The 14275-nt window shown below is 35.4% G+C and overlaps 1 protein-coding gene across 3 annotated transcripts; it reads right to left on the bottom strand.

Moving 5' to 3' along the window:
• Positions 1 to 1003: 1003 nt before the first annotated feature.
• On the bottom strand, positions 1004 to 10644 carry LOC136282772 (uncharacterized). 3 transcript variants are annotated; one of them, XM_066170648.1, is made up of 11 exons: positions 10591 to 10643; positions 10215 to 10304; positions 5889 to 5963; positions 5494 to 5568; positions 5095 to 5169; positions 4464 to 4508; positions 4262 to 4300; positions 3700 to 3809; positions 3143 to 3196; positions 2490 to 2541; positions 1004 to 1767 (listed from the first exon to the last, which is right to left on the bottom strand). In XM_066170648.1, the coding sequence occupies exons 1-10, from the start codon at positions 10592 to 10594 to the stop codon at positions 2494 to 2496; spliced, it is 615 nt and encodes a 204-aa protein (XP_066026745.1). In that variant the 5' UTR covers positions 10595 to 10643; the 3' UTR covers positions 1004 to 1767; positions 2490 to 2493. The 3 variants fall into 3 exon arrangements, with proteins under 3 accessions (XP_066026745.1, XP_066026747.1, XP_066026738.1); XM_066170650.1 differs by having other exon boundaries at positions 1004 to 3196; positions 10215 to 10250; positions 10591 to 10644; XM_066170641.1 differs by having other exon boundaries at positions 1004 to 3196.
• Positions 10645 to 14275: the final 3631 nt, after the last annotated feature.

Here is a 14275-nt window from a genome sequence, read left to right as displayed (position 1 = left end):
CTTTTTGAAAAAACAACAGAATTAGTGATCTTAAGGAAAGTATTATTCACTCTCCTACACGATTAATTAGTGTACGAAGATTTACCTGTGTTCAGCAAGTAAGTGGCAAGCAAAGTTAAGGTAAGTAAATTCAATTTTTTTTATTTTGAAGCTGTGAGACTTTGCTCGTTTGTTTATTGCAATGCGGTGTAAATCTGGTCTTTCCTTCAGAAAACTAAATTCGAATGAGATACTTCATCAAAACACAAGGGGATTAAATGCGGCTTTTCCTTACTAAATTTTTTCAGTTTTTGTTGTGCAAGAACTACTACAAATGATCCGGAAAAGACTTACCGAAAACATTTATGTTGCAATGCTAAAAACTTTGGTCGCGTCATCAGTACAAACAAATTGTTTAAGAGAATTCAGATATTAAATGGATGAAAGTTCTATCGATTAATTCAAATGTAACCAAATACGTCACATTTTTACTTTTTAGGTACTTTTTGTGAAGGACTAAAATTAATTTCAGACGGTTTTTAGGCCGCTTGTGAACCAATTTAATAACACTTTTGCTTATACAAATTGCCTTCGAAAGCAATATTTTTCTGTCAACAAAGTGATTTGAGAGAGAGACACAAAAGAGAGGATTAATACGATATTTATCGGTTGAGGTAGTGACCGACATCTTTGCTTAAAAGTACTGCCCAGCCGGGAAAAGTACATTGGCCAAAAAGTGCCGCCTGACGAGACATTAGGCTGATTTAGCAACAGGACGGGAACGTCAGATGACGACGAGAGAGCGAGCGGAATAGTCTGGATTCTGTTCTAATTTGACCATATTTGGGTATTTGCACTGCGCGCGCTGTCGTCAAGTGAGGTTCCCGTTGTCTTGCTAAATCAGCCTAATTACTAGTGCTAGAACGGTTTGTTGTTGGGAACATTGGCTGACACTGGTCTCTTAGTAACGAGGTTGTTGCTAGGGGAAATCTATCTTTCGTAATCGGTTTGTCGCAGCAAATGGCCGAAATTACGACGGAGTAAATGATGGCGTCGATATCTGAACTATGTTTGTTGTTGTATGGCGAATCGTTTGTAGACAGTAGAATTGGCTATAGATAAAAGAAAAGGAAGGTCGATTTGATGAATTTCCATTTGGGAGTTGGTTTCAAGGTTGCTGGCGAACAGCATACTAAACAGGGGAACACAGGAATCATGATTTTCAAAACAATTGTTCATCGCATAAGGAAAAGGCATTTTTGCTTAGCCAAGGTTGGTAAAGTTTGGTAGTAGTTTTGTCATTAGGTGTGTTGTTTTGGTCACATCGGGATATAAGTATTAATCACGGTACAAGGGGTTGAAGAGTTATCGGTACTTTTGTTGACAACTTGAAGTCATTTCGTACAGAAAAAGACCATAGCGACCAGGCACAAGATGCACCTTCTATTCTTTGATGATATCATATTAATATGTAAAAAGATTCTCAAGTAACTTTGACAAAGTGTGCACTGTTGCGGGAACTAAACGTAAATTATTTATTGATGATTCGTTGTCTGCTTTAAATCAAACACGCATAAACAGAAGAAATCAACGCAAAAATGGAAAAATTATGAAATCTTGTGGATATTACGCCATGGGCCAGCATTTGTCTGCTTCAATTCAAAAACACAAAAGCACAACAAATCAACGCAAAACAGGAAAAATTATGAAATCTAATCAAACATTAGTCTGCTTCAAACCAAAAACACAGCACATCATCAATATTACGGTATGGGCCAACACTTGTTGCTGAAAGAGAAAGTAATCAAGTGATTAAAAAGGGCTTATTTAATTGGTGATTATTTCCTTTATTGTCATGACGTTACTGTGTGATTTAGAGATGACAGTGTTGGGAAAAATTAGATGCCCAACAGTGTTTGGGTTCAAAGGGTTAATTCTATTCTTGGTCATTATTTGAAAATTTATGTATTATATTTTGTGTTGACACTAGTGCTCCTGCCATTGTTTTGTAGTATAAATTGTAGGTACTAAAAAACTTTTAACATAAATACAAATTTTTACTGTAATTTTTACAATCATTTGCTAGGTGTTAACTTGATCCTTTTTCAGAAGGTACAACTATTTAAATTTCTGATTTGAAAAAACTCTTAGTGACTTGTGTGTGTCAAGAAAAGTAACAAAAAGTTTGTTGTGTGACCTCAGGTGTGATGAGGTCATGTTTCAAAAGAAAAGGGAATGAAATAACGTTGATTTAAAATTTTGACTTAGTCTTTAAAATGGATGATGTGATGTGTTCAAATTGTAACAATTCCTGTCATAACTTAACACTGAGTCATGCAACATGTGATGATTTCATGAATCAATTGTTTGCTTTTTCTTTACATATGAACTTGAGGCTTGTCTAGTGTGACTAATATGTTATTTCCCTCAAAGTGACAGCCAGTTTTGACAGGTTATATCGATTAACAAGATAACATTTTAATTAAAACAAACATGAAGCAGAATGTTACCACTTTAGTTGTCTGCCACTGCATATACCTTCACAAGGTTTGATCTGGCAATCTGTGAAATAGTAAGTCATTGACAAAGGAGTGCATCAGAAGGAGTAAATGATATATAAAACAGGCATTAAAATTTCATAAAAATTTATGATTAGTGGTCTAGTATGTTAAAGGCAAATTTTTTGTAAGTGTTATAACTATCAATGGTGATTGCTTTTACTTTACTTTAATCAAATTTTGGATTTGAAAAATCTGAGGTAGGCTTAAAAACACAATACAAGACTCTTTAAAAATAAGCCACCTATTAACACTAGAGCAGACCACAACACTGGGAGCTACAGTACCTACTCTTTGTGATAAGTGTGTGGGTTCTTCAATGTCCCCTACTAACCAATACTGAGAAGATGCAGGACACAGGGCCTACAGCTTATCGTTCTTATCTGAGAAAACTAGAATGTCTTAGTGCTTGCAGATGTCATAGCAAAGGTAGCACATTCTCCTCAGTTATTTTAAGACCCTGAGTGTGGGTCCAGTCTAGGTCATGAACCCCGACCTCTCACACAGTCCAGTGCTCATGCACATACGCTAACCACATGGCAGTTTTCATGTGTAATTGTAGTTGTGATTGAATTTAATTGTAAACTACACAAGTCAAAACTTACTGTTTTACAGACGTCTAACATATGGTTTAAGTACAATCTGTTCTGTTGTGAGTTCTGTGAAATATAGGGATAATTTGTCACTAAAATGATGTGATCCACCTTAAATCATATTCCTGAAGTTAATAAGATGTAAAGAAGGAACTTTTTCTTAGATTTCATTTGTAATGTCAATGTATAATCTTTAAACAAAGAATGATCAAATAAATACATGATTAAGGTGTTAAACTGCCCTGAATTAGGTTTTCAGTGTACCAAAAGTTGACTTAACGTTTCTAAGGAATTTTGTTAAGATCAGTGTACCACAGGTTGTGAAATGAGTTAGGCATTAATGTCATAGATTGGAACATTTTGATTTGATGTATTTGATTGACTATCATTACAAATATAATGCTACAAGCATGGTGAAGTTCTAAGGTTTGCATAAATACTATTAATAGTAATAATAAAGGACAAATATTCATTGTATTTTCTATTTGAAATGTTTGAAAGTGTTACCATTATTTAGATTTATTGGTAATGTTCAATTCAAGGAATGAATTTTAAAAAATTTCACTTACTGTGGCTGGTGACCTTTGCAACTGATTTTGAATTTTTTTGAGCTGGTTATCAATGGTACATAAATTTTTAACCATGGTGATGAGTGACTTTTTCATTTTCTCAAAATGATCTAGCAATGAATTGAAAGAATTTGATAAGTTATATGTATTTTGTTAGTTGATTATTAATAGACAAGTACAACATTTTGTTGAAGGAAGCATTAAAAAGTATAGGGTAATCTATGAACAAGCTATTTTTATAAAAATTTTCAGTCACATGACAAAAGAGATCTCAAAGAGATGTATTCTAATATATATATATATATATATATATATATATATATATATGTTTTTCACATCAAACAAAAAAATTATATATTTTAATTCTTTGAAGAGAAATTTTTTTGAAAATATTGAAATGTGCATGGTTTTTTAAAAAGGTACTTTTTAATTGAATTGCTTAGTCAGTGATAGTATAATGGCTAATAAGTTAACATTGGTGAGATGTAACATTTTTGTTGTTATTTTGATGCAGTTAGTCTTATTTTATATAGAACAAATGTTTAAGTAAGAATTCACTTACCTTGTTGTAACATTCTGTAGCGCCTATGGCGTATGGCATCTAAAATGTTTGGACAGAAATATTTTCACAAACAAGTAAAATAGTAACTATTAAGAACATAAATCATACTCTCAAAGGAACTGAATTGTCTTGTAACAGTATTATTTAGGTACTGTAAAGATGACATAGCAGTAATTTAAAAGTATTTTATAACTATTCTTACGTCGTAACTGTGCATTTCTTGTCCTGATTGGTTGTGAAACATGTTCTGCCAAAAGAAAAAAATACATTTGCATTCAAGTCTGGTACTCAAACTCAAGTTTCTTTTCAACACAAGTTTCAACAAAGACTTAATTTGCAGATTTTTTTAGATGATTGGTTTGCTCTGATTGAGTTGAAGGAATACAGTTTGTTATAAGTTTGATCCTTTTTATGTGTATCTGTTGTAGGAAGGATTGTTTCAGGATATTCATGTTGTCACTTATGACTGAATAGATGTTTTACATTATGTGCAAGTTAGGAACTATAAATTAAAATGTATGCTATGCTAGGATTGACAACATGTGATTGCATTTCATAGGCTGGGTATGATATATAATATGTATCAGTCAATTTGGAGCTTCAACATCCTGCTATGACAGCACCCCTTTCAGGCATTTTGAAGTTTTGAACATTAGTTTGTTCCTGGTGGCAAAGTTTTGTGAAAATTTACAACTCAAAATTCTCCCACCAACCAACCAACCAAGTTTTTTAATGTCTTGTGTCAGATAGAGGACAAACAGAAAGACTGCTTAAAACAGTTTTAGTAGTAGGTTAAACTTTGTAATTTGTTTGTGATGTATATATGTACTTACGAGCAATGTGATCGGCTCTTGGGCTGTTCTGGTGACTATTTGTTAGATATATATCATTTGTAACAGCTTGATGTTCTGAAAAGAGAAAAATAAAATAAAACAAAACATACAGCTAGGTTGTCAGTGAAATCATTAGCAAGCATATTTGTCGCATATCATGTAATTTATTATTAATGCGTTGATCAGTAGACAATAAATGTTTACATACAATTTACTCTAAGAAAAAATTGGTTTTGTAAGTATTTGACATGCACCAATTATATTATGCATTGTTGATTGCAGTGTTTGGAATTTTTTGGTGTCTTGTGTCAGATAGAGGACATTAAAAAAGGCTGCTTAAAACAGTTTCAGTAGTAGGTTAAACTTTGTAATTTGTTTGGGATGTATATATGTACTTACGAGCAATGTGATAAGCTGTTGCACTGGTCTGATCACTATCTATTAAATATATATCATTTGTAACAGCTTGATGTTCTGAAAACAAAAAATAAAATAAAACAAATCATACAGCTAGGTTGTCAGTAAAATCATTCACAAGCATATTTGTCGCATATCATGTAATTTATTGATGTGTTGATCAGTAGATAATAAATGTTTACATACAATTTACTCTAAGAAAAAAATTGGTTTTATAACTAGTTGACATGCACCAATTATATAATGGATTGTTGATTGCAGTGTTTGCAATTTTTTGGTGTCTTGTGTCAGATAGAGGACAAACAAAAAAACTGCTTAAACAGGTTCAGCAGTAGGTTGAACTTTGTAATTTGTTTGAGATGTATATATGTACTTACGTGCGATGTTATTAGCTGTTGAGTTATTCTGGTTACTGACTATTAACTCTACATCATTTGTACCAGCTCGATGTTCTGAAAAGGAAAAAATAAAATAAAACAAAACATACAACTAGGTTGTCAGTGAAATCATTAGCTTACAGATTTGTTACATATCATGTACTTCATTACTGATGAATTGATAAGTAGACAATATATGTTTACATACAATTTACTCTAAGAAAATATTGGGTTTTCTAAGTAGTTGAAATGCACCAATTATATTATGAATTGTTGATTGCAGTGTTTGAAATTTTTTGGTGTCTTGTGTCAGATAGAGGATAAACAAAAAGACTGCTTAAAACAGGTTCAGTTGTAGGTCGTAGTTGTAGTTAAGAAACCTTATTTACCGTTCTTGTAGAATTCCTTGATGAATTCCGCCATTGTCAGACGAAACGGATGGGAGATAAATGAAAGTTTTTACTTTCTCAGTTCTTACAGTGATCGTCATTTAAGTTTGTTCCGTAAAAAAAATTGCCTTTGAGGTAAAGTCACATTGATCTAGCTCGCAGTAAAATAAGGCTTACGCTGTCGTAATCAATGGCTTTATACCGTACTTATTACCGTATAGCAGTGAAAAATACGCGTTTCCCTATTAATTCACTCAAGGGCGAGGTTATTTAGCTTGGCAAGTCGACCGGTGAGATAACATCCCCATTTAGTCCCATTATGTTCTTGTTAAGTGTTTTAGAAACTATGTCTTCCCTTGGTTTGCACGCGAAAAAAAAAAAAAGAAAGAAAGAATAAATTCTAAACGGAATTTTAAAATCCTCCCTCTCACAACAGCACAACGGACATTACCCTTCCCATGTACTGTACGTGTATCAGTTGTATTGCGTCCTCATGCTGATGCTGTACAATTGACCAAGCGTCTAGAAATCCCTCAATTTATTCTAAAAGTCAAGATGACACAGCTCTCTTATTCCTTTGGAACTAATTGTAAAACCCAATGTTATTTTTCTTGCGCTACCCAAGAGGGCAAACTACTTCACACCTTTAAATCCGTGGGTGTACGGCATAGAAGAACATTTAAGACACAGCAATGTGTTCCAAATGTGCGTTTCGTCCGAGAAGCAGCTTATTATAGCTAGAATTGGCCGTTTTGGAGATTACTAGGGCCGCGATTTCACGATGTGGTTCAAATATCATGCACAAGTTGGTATGAGATGCAGACCTTGGTGATCGTAATTGCCAGTATCGTTCTCATGAAAATTGGAGACGTTAAATTGAGAGAGACCTAAATCTGAAGATGGCAGAAGAAATCAAAGCTGGTGGAGGGTCTTCCTAGTGGCAAGGTGACTGTCAACCTAATAGAACGCGTACTGTAACTGTTGTCTTTTTGTCAACTGATGTTTAAGGAAGAAGGACGCTTCTCTGAACATCAATTTTCCTAACGGGTGAGTACTGACTGTCATGAACTTTGTATCATATGATTGCAAGGGATACGCTGATACTGACTTTGCAACTGCGACAAGTTTATGACGTAGACTCACTGGCACACTTTGGTGCACCTCAGGGCCTTACTAGGGTCATCAGACTAGAAATCTTTCACAAAGTATTGAGGAGGTCCCCCTCTGTAAGTACGAGTAACGATGAAGACATTGATAATTTAGCTTCAGAGGTTGAAACTGACCAAACAAGGCACGAGATAAGGACTAAGCCTGCAGGATAGGGGTGCAGCTGTTATTAGGTTTCGAAAAATACAACTCTTTGCATCTCGCTTTTCGTTCAAGTTATTCTCATTACCCTCGAAATCAAGTGGTTTTGTCTTCGAATATTTTTATTTAAGAGGAAGCCTACTGGTCAAAATATTGCTGGCTCACTCTTTAGGTCTCGCAATCAACGCCGGCGACACTTTTATCGACTGACGTAGATTAACATGTGATAAAAAAAGACAGTGTACTATCCAAGAAAAGAAATACAAAGAGAGATCTGCAAAATATTCTGAAATTGCCATCTAGCAGACACCATGACCAACGCGCTCGAATGATTTCTGTAAAAATGTTCGGGTCACGACAAAGGTGTTACTTTGGCGGACTTTTGCATGGAGATGTTTGATGGCGGTAAGTGACAACGACAACACTATTTTAATAATGGGATAACTTCCTAAAGAAACTGTGATGTTGCGTCGATGGGAAAATATAACAGGGTGATTAACTATTAACAACTGAGTTGATAAACGTAAATTGGCCACCGCAAAGAGTTTTAAGACTGACGTTTCGACTGTTAGCCCTTCTTCAGGGCGAAAACGCACTGATAAAAACACTCTCTTACATAAAACACTTACTTTTATTTGCGGAACAGTTTTATAATTTAAGAGAGCTACCGATATTTCTTCTCGAGCGACAGCGCAGAATTCCTCGTCTGTAAAAGCGGAAGATGTCACACACGAAAGGTGCTATGTCGACCAACACGTTGCTTGTAACTTTAAATCACCAAAAATGGGCGATAAGGACAACAGACTATCAGATCATTGACTAATTAATGTTTTCTGCCGTACGAAAGCAATATTTGCTGATTTTGGCAAATCTCCAAAGTAACAAACGACAGAAGAAAGAAACGTTACGACTTTGCATGAACATTTGCCTACACACATCTCGCTTTTAAACGTGAAGTTTTTTACTCCTATAAAAAATCTCGCAGTTTTTCACACTTTTAACTTTGTTGATTAATGATGTTGTATAGCGAACTATAAAATGCTGGATTAATTGGCCAAGCAACCGCCTAGACCCAGAATTGCGTGACAGGTGTACTTCAGGGAACCTTGTCACAGCAGCAGATTTTGAAAGGCATTCGAGACAAAAATACGGCAGACCCCCAAGATATTTTTTAGATGGTTTTCACAGATGAAATGATAGATTATAAAGGCGACTTAGAATTGGTGTTGTAACTGTCTGGCAAGGGGAGCTATTTAACTCCAAGGTTATCAAATATTTGGATTTATCAAAAAGTCTAAAAATAAACTAAGTAATCTATTTGATTTTGCTCACTGACAAGCCGTCAATCTAATTGAGTTATACTTGCGTCAGAGCATCAGAGTAAGGGCTTAATTACCATCGCAGTGACAACTCCACACGTTTTACTTGTTTTGAAGTGATTTTTTTTGTGAAAACCAAGAGAAACCGGAGGGTGGTCTATCTCTCCCTGGAAATAACCAAAACACAAACCAGTTTGTCTGTTTGAGTTTTGGGGAAGATCCTTTAACCTGGCAAACTGTCATTGAAATCGGTGGGATAAAGTGTCGCACGACTGCTTGGTGCTCTTGCTCTCTGCTTCTGGTGTTAGAAGCATGCGCTTTCATTTGTCGCTGTCCTCGCGCGTTTGAGGAACGTTTTGGAATTCCGGTTGAATGGTTTTGGTTGAAAAACGACCGGACCGTCGTTGATGTGAACCAACCGGTTTAATGCACTTCAAGGTAAATGAAATGTCTGAAAAATGAGTACTACTCTTTCAAGCATAGTTCAGTGAAAGCTGGTTTAAATTCATCTCGACAGCTTACTTCAAGGATTCGTTTCCAAGTTCGCTGGCATGTTACACATGTTCCACTTCAGGCTTAAATTCAAACCTGTTAATGCAACATTTCCTTGTTGAACTTCGACAAAAAGTTTCCTAAAAATGGCAATGTTTTCTGCTTTGGTTTTAGCTTGTATCTCCACGATAAATACAAACAAATGGAAACTGTAAAATCAAAGGTTTTTCCGCGTAGTGTTATTATTGTTCCCATTGTTTACGTGCGTACTCTATCTCACACCTTACAACTATAAACACTCAATTCTCCGCTGTGGCTTTTCGTACGTGATCCTTCTGAATGTGCGTACTTAGGTACAAGTTGTTACTTTCAGTGTATTTTTATAACGTTTAGAACGCAGTACCTTTGTGATCTAAAAATGCTTCGAGTTTGTCGTTTAGAACTTCTTTAGCTCGCTTTTCTCGCCGCTTGCAGTACTCATCACTTAAATGACTAGTGCCGATGCAGAGACATTTCAGGAACGTGTTCTGTTCTTAAATGTTGTTCAAGTCGAGATGTGATAGCAACGATTTTAACCAAGTTGCGAGATGGAACTATTGGCTAAACTAGTGAAATAGACACACAGAAAACACGAAGAGCAAATAGCGTCCAAATCTCTGAAAACTTTTACATTCTCAAAGGGAAATAAAGGCAGTTATACTCACACGTTCGCCAATCTTAAAATATAGTTGTTTTTTTTTCTTCATGAATTTGTGTTGTTACTCGTTTTGTATCACGTAAGAAGAGAAAAGGAAATTCGACAAAGAAAGTGATCTTACCTTGCTTGTTTTCCGGCTCTGATTTAACTCTGAATTCTAAGAGTAAACAACAAATGCACACCTTTACCAGTGACGCAACAACTCGATTCCCTATAAAAAGATTCTTCGTTAACAAAATATGACAACAATAAATTCGACAACTGCAATGTTTTTAAGGGAACTATGATTTTAGCTATATTCTTTATTTGGAAGGGTATATCGTGAACAGATTGAAAGGTATTTGCTGTTAAAACTAATTGCGCAGTTTTTGTCACCTTCTCCTTTTCACCAAAAGATACGTTATTAGGCATTAATTTTGTAGTAGGAACATCTAGCTTCGTTATTCACAAAATTATTTGTACTTACGATAAATCGTGTTTAAGTTATCATAGCTTACCCATTCTCGCTAATCACTTTTTCCACCAATATACTCCGGTCAATGGTCCAAAAGAATATGGGTGAAGGCGTAGCATACACGTTTCTGGGTACAGCATTTATAATGTTTTTGCACCAATCAGATGAAGTTGACCCGTTCTTTCCTTCTTCTTCATTGGTCAATACATATATTAATTGACATTAAAAATGAAAATGATTTCTATTGGTTGTCTTCAGCTCAATAATTGACGACGGCTGATTAAAATAAAAGATAAAAGTGCTCTGTGAGCAAACTCGTAAATTGACACGTGATTTTTTTGGACTATGTTTTATTGATATCTGGTTTAGGGAATTTTGTCGTTGATTGTCATATCTAGAGTACGAGCAGTAGTTCAGTGTTCGCAGCAAGAAAACAAAGTAACGTTGGGATAAGAAGGCATTACAATTGAAATGATCATGTTATTACATTTGACAACGGTGGACGATGTCATGTGTTTTAAACGTATATCAATTCTGTTTCTGGTTCAAAAGAAAAGGTTGGAAGTAAATGTGGGTGAAAAGTGAAATTAACTGTCTATCATTGTAAATATTAGAAAACCAAGGCAATACTGTCTTAATGAAAACATTAACGATTCTCTCTTTAGCAAATGAGACAAACGGCAACGAGTTTTGAGTGATATAATTAAGCCACGACTGCCACCGTCATTTTGGATCTCCGCCTGGGTAGATTTTAGTCACGTGCTAGGCAACGTATAATCAAGAACAAGATAGAACTTCATTTCAGGCCTATTTATCAATTTTTTGGTGTATAACTTTCGCATTTTTGAACGTAATATTTAATTTGAATCTTCAAATTGTCTTGACACTTAAAAGAAAATTGTTCTTTTAAAAATTCACTGAAAATCGGTAGCTAAAATTGTTTGTTTAGGTGTTATTTGATTTTCGAGATAACTTGTAATTTCGTCAGTCGCCGGCATCTCATGTTGCTTCACACAGGAAAAACACACGATACGAAACGTAATGATCGATTTTGTCCTCAACCTCACCCCATAACCGAAAAAGCTTTTGAACATCTGTAAACTCCGACCGCTTCGCAGTAAGTGATATTTTCAATAAATCTTCGGATTGTTTTCAAGTTCAAGGATTGTAAATTACAATTTTATGAAAAACGAAGGTTGTTCTGTTATTTCAGTGTGAATCCTTGCATGCCTGCCAGTCGCTGGCGCCGCTTGTTGAAACTAAAACGAAAAAAAATTACTATCATTTTGGCTTCTTTTTCACCCCACCACTATTCTTACCAACAAAGGTCGCCATTTCGTTTGTTTATTGCTCGCCAAAAACTATCAAATGCACTCAAAAGCTTAAAATCGAAAAAAAGTTTACAGGAATCGACCAATCGAGCGAGCGAGCGAGCATGCGCGCAATTCACGAGTTAAAATAAGAGCACAATATTTCGTAAATCGTTTTATTTAATCAAACAGTGAATTCTACTTTGTTACAAGTTTCCATCTAATTGTACTCAGAAACACTTTTGCAATATAATCGGAAGACTTCCCTATCCAACGCGACTGGTATTAATTTTTGCTATTCTACTTGTGTGAAATATGCCCATTGTAAAATTACTTTCCGAGTGAACAGATCAGGAGACATTGTTTGATTCGTAAAAAACTAACCATAAAACTTTTGGAAAATTAACACAAGAGGAACGGGAAAAGTATTGAAACAATTTTAAACACATATCAGTGTGCAGTTCCCGCGGTCCACTAGTCATGACCTCGACCCAGACATCTTCCAAACCGATCCGACGAAAGTCAGTTTATGAGCGTTTCATCAAATGGCCACTTGTTGTTGAAATTTCGTTTCAACTGAAATTGAACCTCCTCTTATACAACAGAAGGGCGTGCACCAGACAACTACTGGAAAAAATTAAACAGAGTTTTTCTCTGTTTTTTTTCTTCGAGTTACAACAACAAAATCGTAATTCATCAACAAACACGAGTCGTCTAATCTTCTTTCATTTTAAACACCAGTCCACAATTCCAATTTACGTACTGGGAAAATGAAAAAAGATCCGTGCGAATACAGGGGCCTTTTTTGGAAACTTCCTGTAACTTAACACGTCGAAGTGACCATATTTTATAAAATCACAATTATAAGAACAGAAAAGCAGTTTATTGCACCCTAACCAATCCATTTTGTTTCTGTAGCTAATAGTTTTGCTGTACACTTTTCAAAACTTTTGTAAAGTCCGTTTTAAATATAACTACAACAACTTTGCCAGCCTGTTAGGTTACGGGGACCTTCAAGAATTAGACCCCGAGACGGGAGAGCTTTTTCCGCACCCAATCGTATTAACCCGTCCAACCTCTTACTATTGCAGAACACCATGATCTGCTTTTGCTATAATTTTTTTACGTGATTGCGCATGTAGGGTTTAACAGGCTATTGGCTAATTTTTTATGTCTATCGTTTATTTCTTTTGTTTCCTTTTAAACATTTCTATGGACCATTTAATTTCTTTTCATAACTTTTAGGTGACATAGGTCTTATTCGTATCATTTCTTATAAAAATTTGTTCTGAAAATTGGCGCACCGCTGGCCAAAAAGTGACACGCGCAAGCTTGCCTCATTCAACCATTTATTTTTCTTGGAAAACTGTATTCACCCACATGGCCTTCACAACAACCGTAGCCTTTTTTCGCCTTTGTCAGTTGCACACGGAACAGCAAGGCAAGCTTAAACCGCAAATCACACGCGAGGAAGGTGCATTACACTGTTTTACGCTTCTCTCCTCGCACGTGACTCGCACTGCGCGCTCGCCTCGCATTTGTCTCTGTTCGGCTAGAAAACCCTACAAAAAACATTCACCTTTTCTGTAACCTACCAATAATCATGAAAATATAATTTTTTTTTTCTGACTTATCTAAAATTTCAATCAGTTGTCTTTTATCTCTCACGCCTCATTACAACTCCTGTACAATGCGTGCGTTATAATTGGTCTATTTGACATATCGTATTTTACAGTAACTTTGTTTGACTGGACACCTTTTTCTTTAATTTGATACCAGACATGTTACAAATTTCTTTTAAAATCTTTTTCTGTCCTTTTCTGTAAGTTACAGAACCTGGTTTCTTTTTTTCAGGTTTATGGCCTAACTATCAGCAATAAGGTTGTTACGCACGGACCAAGAAGACCACTTCAACCCTTTAACCCCTAAGACTGACTATCGTGTAATTGCTCCTTACAATATCACCCTTGAATCACACATAAAGGTTACGAGAATAAAAGAAATCATCACCAAGTAACGTAACTCTTGATTGTTAGACAAAATCTACTACTGACAACAGTATGGAAAATATGCATACTCACCTTACAATGTAAAAAGGTAATACAATATGTAGATGTGTGACATCTTCATTCGATTTTTTTCAAATTAAAGATTTGGTCTTTTGCTCTAAACAACTACTAACAATCATGCATTAATTAACTGCGCTCGATCTAGTTTAAAAGTGCATTATTTTACCCACCCGCAACACAATTGCATACCGGGCGGGAGGAGTACTTCTTCGTAATATGGTACTCACGACATGCCGCTGAATGGGACTTTATTTTCAAAACTTTATCACATAGTGGACATGCATTTTCAATAGACTTTCTCTAACGGCATATAAAGAAATCGACTAACTGGACATTGCGACAATGACAA

The sequence above is a fragment of the Pocillopora verrucosa genome, chromosome 1 (genome assembly GCF_036669915.1).
Source record: "Pocillopora verrucosa isolate sample1 chromosome 1, ASM3666991v2, whole genome shotgun sequence".
Taxonomy (NCBI): domain Eukaryota; kingdom Metazoa; phylum Cnidaria; class Anthozoa; order Scleractinia; family Pocilloporidae; genus Pocillopora; species Pocillopora verrucosa.
Note: the sequence above shows the minus strand (reverse complement) of the source record. Positions and strands in the feature narration are given on the sequence as shown.

Coding starts and splice junctions, on each gene's coding strand:
- LOC136282772 (XM_066170641.1), bottom strand. Junction 5,964..10,214: donor AGAGCCGGAAAACAAGCAAG/GTAAGATCACTT, acceptor TTTCCTTTTCAG/AACATCGAGCTGGTACAAAT. Junction 4,509..5,094: donor AAGAGCCGATCACATTGCTC/GTAAGTACATAT, acceptor TTCTTTTGGCAG/AACATGTTTCACAACCAATC.